This window comes from Otolemur garnettii, unplaced genomic scaffold (genome assembly GCF_000181295.1).
Source record: "Otolemur garnettii isolate 467f Iridium unplaced genomic scaffold, OtoGar3 scaffold00001, whole genome shotgun sequence".
Taxonomy (NCBI): domain Eukaryota; kingdom Metazoa; phylum Chordata; class Mammalia; order Primates; family Galagidae; genus Otolemur; species Otolemur garnettii.
Genome location: NW_003852396.1, coordinates 38,028,053 through 38,046,582, shown reverse-complemented (window position 1 = coordinate 38,046,582; position 18,530 = coordinate 38,028,053). Strand labels below are relative to the sequence as shown.

The following is an 18,530-nucleotide window of genomic DNA, read 5'->3' as shown; positions in this document are numbered from 1 at the left end:
AGAACCCCGTGGAGGACTTGGCTTGAGGAAAGAAGGACACTTCTTCCTTTGCAGTAGCCAAGATTGTGCAGGTGCAAATATATTTATATGGGAAGAAAGCTAAGAAATTAAGAAAATTGTTAGCTATTGGCTGTATTTCTGCTGGAGGGGGAGGTGGGGCCCTGTTTGTGGGATGCTGAGTTGGGGAAAGTGATGAGCTCTTATAAGAGCCACAGTGAGGAAGGTGCCGGAGCACTGAATGGGGGGGAAGGCATGAAGAGCACAGCTGTCAGTGAGGATCCAGCTAAGGTTCCCCTGGAGGAGGCAGCTGAGTAGAAAGATAGGGCTGGGTGCTTGGGGAGCTGTGGAGGAGGATGAGTTGAGGGCTTTGAGGGTGGAGGGAGGACAGTGGTAGCAGGAAGATAGTCCAGGGAAAAGAGGGTGTTCAGGGCCTGGAGGGGCCAGGGAGGGAGGGGAGCGGTTTAGGAAGAATGGAACAGTGCTGGGTAGACCTCAGGCTTTGATCTGAAATATTGGACATTTGTGATTTTAGAGGTAGAGGTTTTGAGCAGGTCTGCTTGTGGTGATGAAAGGGGTGCAGGTGAAGTTTAAAAAAAAAGTGGCCAGGTGTGGTGGCTCACACGTGTAATCCCAGCACTCTAGAAGGTTGGGGTAGGAGGATCACTTGAGGCCAAGAGTTCAAGACCAGCCTGGGCAACATAATTAATTAGTTTTTAAAAAGAATATATGGGAGGTGAGACAGCCAGGAGAGAATGGGATCTTGGCAACACACTGTGTATTCTTTTTGTCAAAGGGTCGATCTCAAGTAATGATTTCTCTAGAGTGGTGGAATTAATTCAGTTATTTAGACATTAATTAAGCCACCTGCTATGTGCCACAGGATACATAAGAAAAATCCTTTCTTTCTGGTTTGTTCCCCAGTGATCCCTGAATCCCAGGGGTGTCTCCTCTGTGCATATGATGGGTAGTTAGGAGCAAGAGAAATGGACTCCCAGTTGCCTTCATAGGGGCAGGAACCCAGGCCCACCCTCAACCCAGGACAAGGAAGAGGAAAAACTGGAACTGCTGACCTTTTCTAAGGATGCTAGGGCTTAGAAATGAAAACTTGTTCTCAACACAGCCTCCTTGCTTCTGTCTCCCACAGTTTTAGGCTTTTCATGGGCACATCAGGCCCTTATGAGGGAACCCAGCCCAACAGCTGGAAATAGCTGGGCATGGCAGCTTTAAGAGGCCACTACCTGCCGCCTCTAGGCAGACATGGTCCTTGTCAGCCAGCAAAGCCTCTGACTGCCCAGCTATGGTGCTCTGGCCTGGCCTGACCTCAGTGGATCCTAATAGAGCCTGGACTCTGAGTTTTCCTTTCTTTTTTTTTTAGACAGAGTATCACTATGATACCCTCGGTAGAGTGCTGTGGTATCACAGCTCACAGCAACCTCAAACTCTTGGGCTTAAGCAGTTCTCTTGCCTCAGCCTCCCAAGTAGCTGGGATCACAGATACCCACCACAATGCCCAGCTATTTTTTTGTTGCAGTTGTCGTTGTTTAGCTGCTCTGGGCCAGACTTGAAACCGCCAAGTGGCTGGCACTGTCACCACTGTGTTACAGGCGCCAAGCCGAGTTTTCGTTTCTTAAAGGATCCACCCCTCAGCACTGAGCCTCCTCTTTGCCACGCCCAGCCCTTGTGTGGGTATGAAACCAGCTGTTATACCCTGTGCTTGGAGCTGCCTCTCACATTCCAGGACCATTCTGGGAGGAAACATTTCAGGGTTCTGTTTTTGGCTTGGCTCAGTATTCAAGTTCTACCAATCTTGGGTCTTAGAAAAGATGTCTTTCCTACTGTGTACTCAGAGTCTGCCTCTGACTGGAAAGGGGAGGGGATAGTCCAGCCAGCTCATGTTCCACTGCTTGTGTTTTATGTTTTCCACAAGTTCTTCGTCCATTTGGCCTAGTTCTGATGTGGGGGTAGAGGGAGGGGTACCCAGGTTCGGCTGTAGGGATTGTACAAAACCTTCTGCCCCCTCCTCAACTCCAGGCCCATTGGAGGGGATTGTGGAGGTCAGCCTCCTGGCCCTGACACCGGCCTTTTCCAGATGACTCCACTGGGGGTGTGGAGAGCTGCCATCCCAGGCAAGAGGCTGTCAGTGCCAGGACACCTGTATCTCTGTCTCAAGGCCCAGCAGTATTTTAGGTGTACATAGGGTGGCAGGACAGCCAGGCAAGGCTAACAAGCACTTGTGAGCATCCAGAGGTCTTTCTGAAAAAGGGTTCCTAGTTCTGTTAAGGGTGGGTCCCATGTTCTCTCACTGGTAGGGCACTAGGTGTGAGGGGTAAGAATCCATGCTGGAGTGCTTAGGGTAGAGCACAGGGCTCTTCTGGCTCTTCTGCACAGATGCAGAGGGAAAGTCACGCTTGGAAATGAGCTGGGCCCTGGGCCGCTGTCTCCTCATCTGTGGTGTAGGCCCCAGGTTGACTCTCCTCCTTACAGGCAGGGTTCTTCAGGCCAGATGTGTCTTCTGCCCCCTCCTCAACCCCAGGCCTACATCAGCCCCCAGTACACGTGGGGAGTGTGCACATGCTTCTGCACATTCTACCTCCAGCCTAGGGATAGTCCTTCTTGTCTCTCATTGGTCATTCACCTCAGGCAGCCAGCCCTGTGGGGCTTCTGGGTGGTGAGAGGGATGGCCCCACTGGGACTTGTGGCCACTCTGGAGCCTGAGAGTAAAGGTAGCAGTGGGCCACTTCAGCTTGCTAAGAATGCTGCCAGCTGCCTTGTCTTATTTCTCTGCTCTCAAGGCTTCTCAGATTAGCTGTCTTCAGTTAAGGAAAGGAAGGAACAGAAGGCAAGAGGGCGAGAGCAGCACTAGTAATGCTGGGCTGGGAGGCAGCAGAACCGCTGTGTTCTGACCAAACTGACCCTGGATATCGCCAGCCCCAGCTGTGAAATGCAGAATTGATAAGATGACCTCTGAGGCCCTGCCAGCTCTTACACGTTATGGATTTGTGGTCAACTCTTGCTTATCTTACCTTTGTACTCCCAGCCTACGCTGATACTTTCCCACCAGGTCAGGCCCACCTGTACATCTCGGTGGCCCTTGGGTGTGTGTGAGTGTGAGCCCATTGTGTGTTCACATGTTGTGTCATACCTTCATGGTAATTTGTAGGTAGAGTCCCAAAAGAGGGTAGCATCAGGGTCCTTGAGGCCCCAACGTTGGGAAGGTGGAGACTTCACCAGGCCACTGAGCCCCATTAGCATTTTTGTTGCTCTGGGTGGTTTACTGTCCAAGGATGTCCTTAGCCCCTAAAAGCTCTAAGGTGCTGGGCCTGGACTCAGGTGCTCTGTCTCTTTGTCTGTCCACCAATCAGCACCCTCTCCAGCTGTTCCCATGCAGTGGTGGCCTTGCTGTACCCCTTCTCCTGGCAGCACACCTTCATTCCTGTCCTCCCGGCCTCCATGATTGACATCGTCTGCTGTCCCACACCCTTCCTGGTTGGCCTGCTCTCCAGCTCCCTCCCTAAACTGAAGGAGCTGCCAGTGGAGGAGGTGAGCCCCCTGGGAAGCCAGTGGGGGGTTTAGGGGAAAGGGAGAGAGGCTGCTGAGATCATCTTACTTGTGGCCTCTGGGCCTCTCTACCCAGCTCTCATCCTTTCTCCCTGGGAGGTCTATCCCTGGCTGGAGTTACTTCTGTTATCTGACCCTGGGAACCTGGGAGATTTGGAGACCTGGCTGAGGGAGTTGTAGGACTCATACCTGAACCACTGCCGCTAATGACTCCTTTTCTCAGGCGCTGATGGTGAATCTGGGATCTGACCGATTCATCCGACAGGTGAGAACAGCAAACTGCAGAACTTCGGCCTGCCCTGAGGTGGGCCCTTGTTAAGCTCAGGCTCCCAGTTACCCGTCTGTCATGAATACTAACTCAACATTCACAGCCTGCTTATTTTTTTATGTGTGGTTGTGATTTTGTTTTTTGTTTTGTTTTTGTGACAGAGTCTTGCTCTGTTACACCTGGCAGAGTAGAGTGGCGTCACAGCTCACAGCAACCTTCAACTCCTGGGCTCAAGCACCCTCCTCTGCCTTAGCCTCCCAAGTAGCTGGTACTATAGGCTGCCATCACCATGCCTAATTTTTTTATTTTAGTAGAGGTGGTCTTGCTCATGTTCAGGCTGGTCCTGAACTCCTGGCCTCAAGTAGTCCTCTCACTTCAGCTTCCCAGAGTGCTAGGATTATAGGGGTAAGCCACCACACCCAGCCACAGCCTGCTTGTTAAGCTGTCAGGGTTCTCTATGCACAGAATAGACACAGGTGGGGAAAACCTGACCTCAGCAGGATCTGCCTTTCCAGTTGGCACCATCAGATTCTGGAAGACAGTGTGTGATTTTAAAGAACATGGCCTAGAGGTCCCAAGATTGGATTACTGGATGCTACCATCTTTGAGCCACATGGTCTTGAAGAGGCCTCCAAACTTTTCTGAGTCTATAAAGCAGGGGTGGTGATAATACCTTCCTTGAGATGTTGCTGAGGGATTACCCAAATAAAATAGAGTGTTGTGTAATATACAGGCTTGCAATTACTGTCATCAGCTGCAAAAAACCTATGTTAGTCATAGAAATCCTCCTGGCTCGCTATGAAGGAGCACAACCCAGTGTCTGTTCCTCTAGGAAAGTACTACCTGTTACTTGCCACTCACAGAGCTAACGACTCCAGAGTGAGAAGACAGGAATGACAGACAAACCTCATCTCTGAGACACAGGCTGGGCCACTATCTTCTTGCCACCTGGAGCAAGGAATTAGGGAGAGATCATCACAATGGGCATTGAGTGCCACTGATTCTACCACTTTTTATCTGTGTAACCTAGGGCAAGTTTTCTAAGCTTTCTGTGGCTCAGTTCCTCATCTTAAAAGGAGGTTGATAATAGTTATCACAGTTATGGGGAGAATTAAATAAGATTAAAGTTCTTGAAACAGGACTAAGCACACAGTAACTGCTTTAGTCATTGTTGGCTATAATTGTCATCACTGTGGTTTTTTCTTCTGCAGATGGATGATGAGGACACATTGTTACCTAGGAAGTTACAGGCAGCTCTGGAGCAGGCTCTAGAGAGGAAGAATGAACTGATCTCCCAGGACTCTGACAGTGACTCCGATGATGGTGAGGAAGGCTAGCCTGAGCAGAATCAGCTTTGCTCTGGGGCTGGCCCCCATAGGCCAGGACTCATTCTGTTCACAGACCCTTTCTGGCTGATGTTCTAGCTATAGGACCTTAGTCTCCCTCCAGCACCTTTTCTACCCCCAGGAAAGTTGAGAAGGAAAAACCAAAGACATGGTAATCACAAAGACTCTTGGTGACAAGAAGCTAATTATTCCCCCCTCTCAGGCTCTGCCTGAAGCCATTGCAGGAGACAGAAGGAACTTGCTCTTCCTGGGAAGCCAGGAAGATCACATAGGGTGAGGGATCTGAGGAAAGTAGAGCTCTGGCCCTTGATTTCTGCGTTCATTTATCCAGGAATTATTTGCCAACTTCCGTGTTCAGAGCACAGTTTCTGACCTCCAGGAGCTCATGGGCTAGTTACAAACCCATGGGCATAAGAGATAAAGCTTCAAGAACAGGAGAAGGGTAATGGCTGGAAGTTTCATTGGGAGAGTCAGACTACACCAGCTGGAGACTGGGGAAGGCCTTGCAGGCTTGTCATGATCTGAACCTTGAAGAGTTTCTTTTTTCTTTCAGAATGTAACACCCTCAACGGGCTGGTGTCGGAGGTGTTTATCCGGTTCTTTGTGGAGACTGTCGGGCACTACTCCCTCTTCCTGACACAGAGTGAGAAGGGGGAGAGGGCCTTTCAGCGAGAGGCCTTCCGGAAGTCGGTGGCCTCCAAAAGCATCCGCCGTTTTCTTGAGGTTTTTATGGAATCTCAGATGTTTGCTGGCTTCATCCAAGACAGGGAGCTAAGAAAGTGTCGGGCAAAAGGTAAGGCCATGAGGGCTGTGGGCCCTCTTCTCTAATAATTCTGCCACCAGCAGGGCTGTGTAACTAGGCGCCATGATGGATGCTCTTGGGCATCAGCTGGGATGCCCCTTTTCTTCTGTTGGAAATTTCCAAGGGAGCTTTCTTCTTCTGTCCCAATGAATGCCTTTACAAGACTGTGCACAGGCTGGAGCCATATGATTAGAGAGAGACACTTATCTCCCACTAAGGGCCACATGCTGGTAGCTGCCTAGCCTCTCTTCAGGTGCCCTTCTTATTCATAGAAAAACACCAGACTGAGCACTCTGCAAAGTTCTGAGAACTTAGGGGCTGAGAGGTCCCTTAGAATTGGGCTAGCTATCTAGGTTGGTAGCAGCCCACATTTAAGGCAGGTAGGTATCTCAAGATCTTTCTGTCTAACCTTGGGGTTATTATTTCTTCTATCCACTAATAATTTCCATTTAGTAGAACAGACCTTTTGGGAACAGAATGGTAGAGTGGTCTAAAAGAAGCTAGCGGTGTCCACTCTGGCCAGTTCTGCAATAAGGGGTGGCATCCTCACCATAGTTCAGCTCAGGAACGTGCTTTGGGAGGCAGGGTATTAAGGGTCTTATTGCTATTAGCCATGTATGCTTGTGAGATGTCACTGAAGAATTTTGATACAAATTAGAATCTCAGATGCTTGGTTTCTCCTTGTATGGCATCTCCTCTTCCTACAGTAACTGTTCTCTTCCCTATTACTGTTTCTCTTCTCTTCTCATGCAGGCCTGTTTGAGCAGCGAGTAGAGCAGTATTTAGAGGAACTCCCTGAAACTGAACAGAGCGGGATGAATAAGTTTCTCCGAGGTTTGGGTAAGTAGCCTTGATACTGATGACACAGATGTTCAGCAAGAAGGGAAGGCAGGAAGAAACTGTGCCCCAGAATACTCTAAATCACTGCCAACAGGTGTTTATGTTGGGGCTGTAGACAGAACAGGAGGGGATCTCTTGGTGATGGGAAGGTTCTTAGCCAGTGCTCCAAGAGCACTTAGTATATAGTACAGTCATCTTTTGGCATCTGTGGGGAGTTGGTTCCAGAACCACCTGCAGATACCAAAACCCATGGATACTCAAGTCCCTGACATAAAATGGCGTATTATTTGCATATTCTCCTGTATACTTCAGCTTACCTCTAGATTACTTATAATACCAGTGTAAATAGTTGTTATACTGTATTGTTTAGGGAATAATGACAAGAAAAAGAAACAGTTTACACATGTTCAGTAAAGATGCAAACATCTATTTTTTTCCCCAAATATTTTTGATCTGTGGTTGATTCAATCCATGTAAGCAGAACTCATGGATATACAGGACCTACTATAGTTACCAAACTGCAGAACAAAGAGAAATCACAAATTCTCACAGAAGCCAGGTCTTTTTGTGTGGTCTCCTTCCTGGGTGAATATGAGAGCTGTTAGAGCCAGAGAAGTGTCCATGTCTCAGCCATAAGAAGTCTACAAAAGTAGTGCCAGAGGGCCCTTCTTGCCAAGCTTTACTCTCTTCAAGGTACACAGGCAGCTAGATCATAGAATCATAGTATGTCTCAATTTGAAGGGATGTGGTGACCAAAGAGGCTAAGTGGCTTACCCAGAGCCACACAGTGATTAATACTGTGACCTATTTAGAACCCTCCAGTGTTTTCACGACCTTGCATCAGATCTATCACAGCCATAATGCAGTCTTCCTAATCCCTTTCCTCACACTGAGAGGGTTAGTGCTGCAAGGAGAGGGAATGGAGGTTGGGAGAGATAACATTGAAACATCCTCACTCTTGCCCTTTCTGGCTCACAGGCAACAAAATGAAGTTCCTCCACAAGAAGAATTAAACCTTTTTCTCAGTAGCAGAGTCCAGTGCCTTGCAGAGCCTGGAGCCTGGGGAGAGGGCCCAGCCTGTGACCCTCTACACTGCTGTGGCTGCTCTGCTCCCACAGACCCCATCCTCCAAGCCAGCCCACCTCTGCCTTCACGATATCCCAGGATACTGTTTGTAAATAATCTGCTGTAAGCTTTCCTAACGGTTTTTGTAACAAGCAAAGAGAATATGGTAAATATTTGTATATTCCCAAGGGGCCAGGTGCTTTCCTGTCCTGCCGGAGCATGGATGAAGTTTTGCTGGGTGCTCGGACTGGCCAACTATGTGCAGCTGACTGTCTCAGCCAAACCACTGATCTTCCCTGGAGGCTTCTGGCCTACCTGCCTGCCTGCCTGCCTGCCTGCGGCCCCTGCTGCCAGTCTCGGGCCCCAGAGAGCAGATGCTGTCTTGTTATATACAAGAGGACTATTTTTTTTTTTTTTAATCTTAAGAGTTTCTATTTTTTTCTGGCAGTCCCCCTTCCAGTCCTCTGTTTTCAAAAGGTAAAGGCCATCAGGCCACATTTGCAGCATGGCATTAGGCTCTTGAGCCTGGTCCTCCTATTCCTCCCACCCCCTGAGATGGTCAGTGAGTCATGGGAACCCCCCCCCCCGCCACCCCCAGCTCTGCCAGTGCTCCCTGGGCCTGGATCCCAGTCAGTGGTGGCCATGATGCGGTACAGGGCATCCCTTTTTCCCACCATCTACGGGTGTTCTCAATAAAGAGTGTACAGTTGTTTGGGCCCAGAGCCTCATGTGTTCTTTGGCATCATTATCTAGACTTCTCTTTCCTGGGAATGATCTGCAACTGGCCAATCAGGAATGAAACACCATCATGCCGGGAACTGAGTTACTTACGGGGTTAGCTTCAGCATGAGTTGCTGACTTCCCTGTAACTGAGTTCTCTGATCTGAGTTGTATGAGTGGTTTTAAGAGAAAATACCTAAACATTGTTCTAGTTCAGCTTTCCACTCCAGTAGCCAACTGTTCAGACTCTACTTAAGTATTTCCATTGATGGAAAGAATGTCCTCTGCCCTTTGGCCCCATTACTAGGTGAACCTTAATATTTCCTAATCAGTTTGAGGCCCCTGAAACATCACTGAATATTCTGGTGGAGCTAGGCTGATGCCAACCCACAACGTGGATCATACCCTTAATCCATCTCCTATGACTCTTCATGTCACTTTGTGAATTTTTTTTCCATTAGAACCCTAGGTTTTCATACAGAAAGTTCTGCGACCTTCCATGGAACAGCAAGGAGAGAAGCAAGGAGTAGGGAATAAGGATGGCTTAGGCTTTCTCCCCACCAAGGCCTTGTTAGAGGAGAGACCTTGAAAACTCCCAGAATGAGCCATTAGGCTGCAACTCTTTTTTTTTTTTTTTTTTGAGACAGAGTTTCATTATGTCGCCTTTGGTAGAGTGCTATGGTGTTATAGCTCACAGCAACCTCTAACTCTTGGGCCTCCCAAGTAGCTGGGACCATAGGTGCCTGCCACAACACCCAGCTATTTTTTTATTGCAGTTGTCATTGTTGTTCAGCTGGCCTGGGCCAGGTTTGAACCTGCCTGCTTCGGTGTATGTGGCTGGTGCCCTAACCGCTGAACTGTGGGTGCCAAGCCAACTATTTTCATTGGTATTGGGTTTGGGGCTGGTAGGAGTTGAACCTTGTAGTTAAGTTTTCCTGCCCTTCCACCCTAACCAATTTAAACAGGAGATGATCCCATCCTGAGTTTCCTTTGAGGCTTGCATAGGTCCTACCCTCTCCCTGTCTGTGCTTTGGGGCTGCTCTCTGCCTCATAAAGCAAACTGGATTAAAGTGTTGGATCTGATAAGGTTGAGAACTTTTGGGGTCCAGAGATCATGAGAAAGCAGCTCTGAAAATGGTCATAAAATAACATAAAGCAAAGTCATTTTCTCCTCTGAAAAATCCTCCTGCATAGTTGGCTTTGCCATTTGCAAAGAATAGAAGAACAGAGATTTAATGCCTCATGAATCCAGGTTTTCAGTTGGGATTGAGAGAGAAGACAACCAGAAAATTCAGTATGGGATGTTTTTACTTCCAGAATTCATCACTGTTAACCCAGCCTGGGCTTCATGACAGTCATAGAAGTTATAATAAATTCCTTAATAATAAAAAACATATAGCTCCCCAAAGGTTCTCCTTCCATCCTCCCTTCATCTCCTCATCCCTCCCTTTTTCATGTGGTTCATAGGTCATCAGATCATAAGATGTGTATGTGTCAATTCCTTTCTTATGAATTTTGACATTTTTATGTATCTCTAAAATATAGTGTATCTGAACCTTTTGAGTGAATCCCAAAGGAGATGTCTCCTTCCTCCTACTATGGCTGCAGCTCTTAATCCCAACTCAGAAAATCAATGCTGGCACATAATGGCTTGCAACAGGCTGCAGGGACCCATGCGGTGACTGCTGTGGCCAAAGCACAGCAGCTTTATGGTAGAGAGGACAGTGTATGTCCAGTGGGCCTGGTTTGGGGTTGACAAGAGTTTTTAGAGCTACTTTCTCACGATCTCTGGATGCAAAAGGTTCTTAACACTATCAGATCCAACATTCTCTCTTTTTTATAGCAAATACAATATAACTCCCCCCTTTAATACTGAAATGAAATTCATGGATAATAAAACCTATTTAAACATACTTTAACTGTATGGGGAGAAATAAGAGAATTATTTTGTTATGAAATATGCTTAAGGAAAAATGTAAATATCCAGGCACAACTGTATTAGAAGATATAATGAATTCAGATGCATACACCTGTACACACAGCTACACACACAAAGTATGTTGTATTAGCAATGCAGATCCTACTGAATAGTTATCAGTGATGGAGTTTTCTGAAATGAACAGTTTTGGTAATGTTCTGAATTAAAGTATGATCTTCCCCTAATTTAAATAACAGTTGGAATCCTAAAAAATTGAGAAGTATATGAAAATTGAAAACCAAAATAAACCTTTTTGGCTGGGTGCAGTGACTCACACCTATAATTCTAGCACTGGGAGGCCAAGGCAGATGGATCCCCTTGAGTTTAGGAGTTCGGGACTAGCCTCAGCAAGAGTGAAACCCATTTCTACTAAAAACAGAAAAACTAGCCAGGTGTTATGGTAGGCGCCTGTATTCCCAGCTACTTGGGAGGCTGAGGCAAGAGGATCACTTGAGCCCAAGCCTTTGAGGTTGCTGTGAGCACTCTACCTAGGGCAACAGAGACTCTATTAAAAAAAAAATTATCTGTAAATGGAATAAGATTATAAGTTAGACTTTTTTTTAAAAAGTTGTTTTTTGGCTCACATTATGGTGGCTGAAAAGTTCAAGACTGGGCAGCTACAGTTTGACAAAGGCCTCCAGCTGCTTCAACTCAGTGGCTCATCCTAGAAGGAGGACATGAATCTATTGATGAGTGATCTGCCCCAAGACCCATAGGCCTCCCACTAGGCTGGCCTCCCAAAGCTGCCACATTGGGGATCAAATTTTAACGTGAATTTGTCAGGGGACAAACCACATCCCAATCACAGCAGGGCCTAAGAAAGTAAGTCTAAAAAAAAAAAAAAAAAAAAAAAAGTAAGTCTAATTACAGTCACAGCTTGGTTAATTTTTTATTTCTTTGAGACAGAGTCTCACTTTGTTGCCCTTGGTAGATGGTAGAGTGCCTTGATATCATAGCTCACAGCGACCTCAAATTCTTGGGCTCAAGTGATTCTATTGCCTCAGCCTCCCAAGTAGCTTGGACTAGAGGCTCCAACACCAGGGCTTGGCTATTTTTAAGATGGGGTCTCTCTTGCTTAGGCTGGTCTCAAACTGATGAGCTCAGGCAATCTACCCACTACTTAAAGCCTCCCAGAGTGCTGGGATTACAGGAGTGAGGCATTGTGCCCAGCCCTCAGTTAAATAATTCTCTATATTTCACATGTACACATACATCCTACCTTGTACACAGAATGACTTATAGGTACACACAAACCATGTATCAAGGAACAACTTAAATAGTGGGAATCAAAGTAAAATAAAAATTGGGGTATAAAATAGAGGCCAGGAATTAAACATACACCTACCTTAACCTATATTCTTACCAGGGGTGATACATATTTTTTGTATTTTATATACAAATTTTTGTTTCTGGAGCCAGATGGTGTGGTAAGCATTTCAAAGCATCATAAACTTGCCTATGGAGGTGGAGGTGTAACTTAAAAAGCTATGAAAACTCTAACGAGAGGAAACTGCTTCTCAGCATTGGCAAGTTTCTGGTAGCACTTTAAAAAGTTATTTTGCTCATTTATATCGCTTTTTAACATGAAAGTAATATGCATTTGGTTAAACAAACTCAAACTGTACTAAAACACACATCTCCCTCACCTCCCTAAGCTAAGAGGAAATCTCTTTTCTCAATTTTATGTTCTTGTAGGACATTTCCATGTGTGTACAAGCACTCTTTTCTTAGCCCAAGGTGCCCTTGAATGTAGTTGGTGCTCCTTACATTGTAGATTCATTCTCAAAAGGTGTAAAAATTCGCATCTTGAAAGTCTATATGGGGACCACGCCTCCGTTTCTTAACCCACAGCAAGCGAGGTTTTGAGACAGGGTCTTGCTTTGTGACGGGGGCTAGAGTGCAGAGGGATCATCACAGCTCTATTGTAAACTCAAACTCATAGGCTCAAGCGATCCTCCTGCCTCAGCTCGCCTAAGACCTAGTACTACAGGTGAGCGGCCTCCAAGCCTGCCTAATTTAAGAAAAATTGTAGAACAAGGTCTCGCTGTTGTTCAGGCTGGTCTCAAGCGATCCTCTCACCCTGACCTTCCAAAATGCTAGGATTACAGGCGTTAGCCACCGGCCTGCCTGCAAGCAGCGGTTGAAGCGCAGCAACGTTGCTCCGAGCTCCGATGGGGACCGCCCCTGCACAGTGACTGAGGCTGGAGCCTCAAGGCCCCAGCGGAGAAGCCTGACGTCGGAAACGGCCAAGAGGAAGGCTGAAGAGCGTGTGTAGATTGTGCTTCTGGCTAAGGGGGGCGGGGACAAACAAACGTGCCCCGGAACCAGAATCTCACAACCTCCCGGAAGGGGCTCTTGGGGTGAGCAGAGGCCTGAGTTTTATCGAGAGGCTAAGTCCGGCAGCATAGACGTATGATCGTAGCCGAGGGGTTCGGAGCGCTGCCAGTCTCCAGCTTCTAGAATCCTATTAGTGCTGGAGGACACGCCCATTTTTTCCCCTGACGGTGCAGGCTTTCGACTGGGAAGTAATATGCATTTGGTTAAACAAAAAACTAGTGTCTTGGGATAATTAGCCATTGAGTAGGGATTAACATCTTTGCAACTCAAATCTGACCTGGCTGATTTCACAGGGGACTTTTGCAAATAACGCGGCAGACCTTTCCTATACATCGAGTTATAATGTGCAGCTCCAAGGTTTGGATGAAAACGTACTTAAAGCACATAAATATTAGGCCAGAAATTAAATCCTCTGCAATTCAAGCTTTAAAAATATTAAGTGTTAACCTAATGTGCTAGGTGTTCCGATTTTTCACTTTTAGCATGTTAAGATTGATTGCCAAGAGTTGGAGGGCATCTGACAGCTCTGCTCCCATTTGAAAGCCTCATCAACCCTAAGCATTGGGGGATGGGGTAGGGGGAAGCCCACAACTTTTTGGCTTCACCGACGACATTCTAAGAGTTATCTTAGGCCACACATTAAATACACAAATACTAAAGATGAAGGGCTAAAAGTTCATGCATCATTTTTATGATATCCACCACTGCAGACGAGCAAAAGTCCTCATATAATCTGCATGGGGCCCGTGGGCTAGACACCTCTGCTGTCGCGTGCGCAAGCCTATCAAAGCTTGCACATAAAAAACCGTCACGCACAGCTTTGATGACAACACTGCAAAGTGGAACGTTTCTAGTCCCACAAAGCCAAGTGGTCGTCTCTCTAGTACACACTCAACGCTAACACCTCACTTTTCATGTCACATAGCTTTGGTAAGACTGCTACCCCCAGAAGAACCAGACCACCCACCCAGTTGTTACATTTAAGCTCACAGCCTTCCATTCGCCTCATCTCTCCAAGTGGGTTTCCCGAAACTCAGCAGTTTGCCATTTCCTCTGCTAGGGCCACTTTCCCTTGACAATCACATGAAGGTTTATAAGTTTACACATTGTCACTAAGTCAAAAGGAGTGCATGTTTTCCATTTTGCCTAATATACACGACCCTCAAGTAGGCATTTAAACATGAATTTTAAAAAAGAAACTTAAAACAGTAACATAGCAGCTAGGTAGAAATCAAATTGAGCCCACTCCCAACTACTGACAACCTGCCACAGATACTTGGTCTCTGCTTTTTTTTTTTTTGAACTCTGTAAGGCACTTATGGAGAGCCCTTTTTTTACCTTTCTCTGTTGTAGAAGTTGCACATCTCAACAGTGCATTTAATGTTACACAACTATATAAATACTTCATGACTTTTTTCCTGTTCTCATCTAAGTCAATGTAAAAGAATCTCCCTTGTGCTTCCTGACATTTGATCCCCAACATCCAAAAGTTGTCCTGACAAATTTGTCTATGTATGACCCCACAGACCAAGGAAAACTAGTAGTGCTACCCACTAGTTTAAGTGGTATCTTAAGTTTATTTCTTTGCCTACATTCTAGATTGTCACTGTGGTTCAAAGTCTCAGAAAAAGCTATAGAATTGTAGCAAATTACAATTAACCCTGAGATACACAAAGATCTTAAGGATTCTATTTGTAAGCAAGCATTGGTTCTGAAACCGAATACCAGTTTCCAGCCTTCAGAATTTCCCAATTTTCTCTCAGAGATACATTTCAGACTAGAAGGAAAACTTACGTTTCATGATTAAATCTTTGAACATTAAGATCCTGATGCACAGGGATCTATGAATCTCATTGACAACTGCTTTCTGGAATCTAGCCCACTTTTAACATATATGAAAATGTTTCTAGTCTAATGGCATTCTCCCACTCACTGTAAAATTCAAAGTGCAACACAAATGGTCCTTTTAATAGGTACTTCAATTGTCAATAGGTATCATTCTCACTTTTGTCTCTAAGTGTTGGTTCTATTTTAACTATGCACTTTGAGGGTAGTCAGCAGGAACCCATGCCCTCATCCTTAGAAAACCTGTTAAGTGGACTCCCAATACACAGGTAAGGCAGAGATGCTACCAAAGAACCTATATTCAGACCACAAGGAAATAGCATTTAATGAACCTCCCCTCCATGTGGCTTCAAGCCACCAGGACACAAGCCCCTCCAACCCCCTTAATCTTTTCTTCAGCTCTTCTGCTGAAGAATTTGGCCTTCACAATGACTGGCTGCTTTGGGAGTTTTCCTTTCCCCAGAACTTTGTAGTAGCCCTAGAAGAAAAAACAAAAGAATTTACAATACACTACAGCAGGTACCAACCACCCTGGGTATGAGAAAAGATTCCTGCCAACCCACTTTCTAAAACCCAGGGAGGGAATGTTACTGATCTGGGCACTAACAGGGGCACTGACTGCCCCTGCCAGTGAATCAAGACCAGCAGATTCTCTTCGAGGACTCTAGCACACCAGGACAAGAGTTGTGTCAAGATGTGACTCTAGTCTCGGCAAAGTACAAATTCCCCTCTCCGACTCAATACCCCTAATAAGCAAAAAATGGCCACCCATATTCCCAGCAATGCTTCAAGTCCTGACCACCAAAATTGCTCAAGAGACACCATGCAGGATGGCTGATGGGAATTTAATGCTTAACTGAAAGACTCTCTGGGGTCCTGGCTTTTAAAAATACTTCCATATTCATGGGAGACTGACAAGGATAAGAACCACAATTGATTTAAAAAAAAAAAAAAAGTTTTGAAGGTTTGGGGGAAGAAATCTCTTCAGATAATATAGGGCCTTGGGTAACAATTTAGCATATTAGGACTTTATGAAGAACACGAAGGGCCAAGAACTGCATGTCAACCAGAACTAGCTACAGTTCAAGGCAAGGAACACAAATTTGATGCAATGTAGGCAATGACAGTAGGCACACTGGAAAGACATTCAAGCAAAAAATGCCAAGTATTTCTGAAAGGGAAGATGGGAGGAAGCCAGAGAGTGGGGCAGGACAGAATTCTGTTTTGATCACAGTGAATAATTTATGATAATTCTACCAAAATGTGGAATTGTCTGGCATGTAACCTGGTCAGTATAGGATAGGATTCAGGTAGGAAATTAGACTAAGCCAGAGTTTTGTAAAGGCGAGGAACTATATAAAAATACCCAAAATTCACTCACCGATCGTACTACATCAATGATGGGAGCAACTCCTGTCTTGTTTTTGGCAGCATTTACCTGTGTCTGTTCACTGACTAATGTCCATAATTTATCAAGGTTGACAGTTGGGCAATAACTCTGGTTCCTCTTTAAATGGTAATGTCTCATACCAACTTTCCCAAAGTAACCTGGGTGACTGGGAAGAAAAAGCAACCACTCTTATAACCTCACTCTGATTAAGAACCTATGTTTATTATCTTTATAGTTATCTCCCATTACAGTAGGAATTGTTCAGTGGTGTAGAACAGCAACTACCACATAACAGCCACACAATCCATTTGATGAATTAACTTTTAGAAACTAACAATGACTATCAAGAATAAAGGTAGACTTATTTCATAGAACCACTATAAATCATTAAGGAAGTTAAGAGTAAAATTATAGCCACTTGACAGCACTATATGAAAAATCTACACATTCCTATAATACAGTACTTCTAAAGAACCAGTTGCATCTTTAACTTGGGGATATAAGTGAGTCTAACAGTTCTGTAAGTCAAGATGAAGCCATGTCACTAACCTGGTGACTGACTGTGCCATCAGTGCCACAGCCAGCGAATAAGGTCAGCAGTTACTCTTCGAGGACTCTAGCACACTAAGGCAATAACCAATACCCAAGCGTGACTCTAGCCTCGATGACAGTTTGTCAGTTCACATCAAGTGTTATCTTGGTAAAAACCAGTAACAGGCCAAAATAAGAGGCTTGCTTCCAGACTTTAGAACATTAAAAGCCTGCCCTCTGCCTATACCTCCCAAGCTGTGTCAGTAGCAGTTCAAGGAAACTCACTATTTGTCGAAGTTGATCCTGTGATGATGCATACCACCAGCATTACCTCGGCCTCCTGGGTGCTTCCTGTGTTTGCCTGCAGGAATACAAAACTACACTGCTAAATAGACCTCTTAAGATTATCTGGTGCAAAAGTAAGGTATATTCCTACTCTTTATGTGCCCTTAGTTATACTGTTTTCCAGTCTGAATACCTTTCAGTACTGCTATTCTTTCAAGACTTCGGGTTCAACACCTTTTCAGTACTCCACCTGACAGCACTCCATTTCTTCAACTAATTCTGTACCGTACTCGGTTTAATTTTTATGCCTCCACTGACAGATAAAACGTTCTCTTAAACTTGAATATTAGATAATCTTTAAAGAGAAAAAAAGAAAATCAACGGCGATCCAACTCACTTCGACTTGACTTCAAAAAGATCCTATTCTAACCTGTCTGTAAACTACCTACATCCTATCTAGGTAAGTATCCGAAAGGGAGTCCCAGGCCGAACAGGAGGGGAAGCCGGCACTTACCGATACGGCCGTGGCCGTGGCTCACGTGGCCCCGAAGCTTCCGAGTCTTCCTCAGTCTGGATGGCTGCGTGGAAAAAGGAGCTTAATGGTAAGGCCTAAAGAAAAACGGGAAGAGGGAGAAGCCTGCCAGCCTGCGGCGGGCCTGTGGGCCAACGAATTGCCTTCCCGCACCTTCCGCAAAGTCAAAAACACGCACTAGCCCAGGGCCCTGTAGTGGCATCACCGTGGCACTCTGGCTCGCGTGTCTCAAGAGATCCAAAACCCAAGCCGAACACGCGGCCCCAGCCTTCCCGCCACGCCTCGGACCCATGCCGGCTATCCTGCCCTGCGGCCGACCCTGCACGGCCTGGAAAATCTGGTCAAGGCCGTGGAGGCGGTGGCTCGGAGGCAACAGTACAGCTCGGAGTCCAGGCCAACATGGGGACGGAGGCAAAGAAAGAATCACCTACCATGTCGGCTGCCGAGACGAAAAAGGAAGGCCTCTGCGAAGTATCGCGAGATATCGAACCCGGTGGGAGGGGCGAAGTACCTCACTTCCGGCCGGGGACACCGGGTCCCGGGCGGAGTTTCCTTGGTCTCGCGGGTTTTGTGCTCCTGCTGACTGCTTCCTCTTTCTGCTTATAGCAGTCTCCTTCACAGCCTGGAGGTGGTGGCGTGGTACCCGCGAGCTCTAGGTGCAGACGGTCGTGACATGGTTGCAGACTGAAAACTGTTGAGAAATCCGGAACTTGGACACCATGAGGCACGCCGCGGAGCCCGAAGAGGGCAGGGCTCTTTCTTGGCGCCTGGGCCGAGGAACCGCTTAGACCCACCCAAAGGGCCTCTCAGCTCCTCCCAAGATGCCCCAGCCCTGGGCGGTCACACACGCCTCACCTGTCTTTAGTGGTTGCTCCTGTCTTTTCATAGTGGCTGCTCATTTGTTTCCCGTCCTTAGTGAGGAACCACGAGGCAGTATTTAACTCTCATGTGCCCACCTGGTGCCTCGTTCTCTTTTTGACGTTTGTGGGGTCTCCTGAAGTGCCGTCCTTTGGGCCTGTTTGCCCGTACTCAT

The 18,530-nt window shown here is 46.3% G+C and overlaps 2 protein-coding genes and 2 non-coding genes across 5 annotated transcripts in view; 1 reads left to right on the top strand and 3 right to left on the bottom strand.

Moving 5' to 3' along the window:
- The window catches only part of ST5 (suppression of tumorigenicity 5), a 117,095-nt gene extending 108,494 nt beyond the window's left edge, over positions 1-8,601 (top strand). For both annotated transcript variants that reach the window (XM_012803569.2, XM_023514661.1), the window contains exons 15-20: positions 3,363-3,540; positions 3,782-3,823; positions 5,038-5,149; positions 5,726-5,965; positions 6,728-6,814; positions 7,793-8,601. In XM_012803569.2, coding sequence (XP_012659023.1) covers positions 3,363-3,540; positions 3,782-3,823; positions 5,038-5,149; positions 5,726-5,965; positions 6,728-6,814; positions 7,793-7,827 — 694 coding nt within the window. In that variant the 3' untranslated portion in view covers positions 7,828-8,601. The remainder of the gene's footprint in view (positions 1-3,362; positions 3,541-3,781; positions 3,824-5,037; positions 5,150-5,725; positions 5,966-6,727; positions 6,815-7,792) is intronic.
- A 6,458-nt stretch (positions 8,602-15,059) lies between these two features.
- Positions 15,060-17,983, bottom strand: RPL27A (ribosomal protein L27a). Its single transcript, XM_012803602.2, has 5 exons — positions 17,929-17,983; positions 17,480-17,543; positions 16,966-17,041; positions 16,141-16,315; positions 15,060-15,237 (listed from the first exon to the last, which is right to left on the bottom strand). The coding sequence occupies exons 1-5, from the start codon at positions 17,929-17,931 to the stop codon at positions 15,109-15,111; spliced, it is 447 nt and encodes a 148-aa protein (XP_012659056.1). The 5' UTR covers positions 17,932-17,983; the 3' UTR covers positions 15,060-15,108.
- LOC111724633 lies at positions 15,342-15,472 on the bottom strand. The gene has a single exon (XR_002772897.1). It is a non-coding gene; the product is annotated as a small nucleolar RNA SNORA3/SNORA45 family (small nucleolar RNA).
- LOC111724634 lies at positions 16,686-16,815 on the bottom strand. The gene has a single exon (XR_002772898.1). It is a non-coding gene; the product is annotated as a small nucleolar RNA SNORA3/SNORA45 family (small nucleolar RNA).
- Positions 17,984-18,530: the final 547 nt, after the last annotated feature.

Coding starts and splice junctions, on each gene's coding strand:
- RPL27A (XM_012803602.2), bottom strand. Junction 17,042..17,479: donor CCACGGCCACGGCCGTATCG/GTAAGTGCCGGC, acceptor GTATTCCTGCAG/GCAAACACAGGAAGCACCCA. Junction 15,238..16,140: donor TCATTGATGTAGTACGATCG/GTGAGTGAATTT, acceptor TTTTTCTTCTAG/GGCTACTACAAAGTTCTGGG.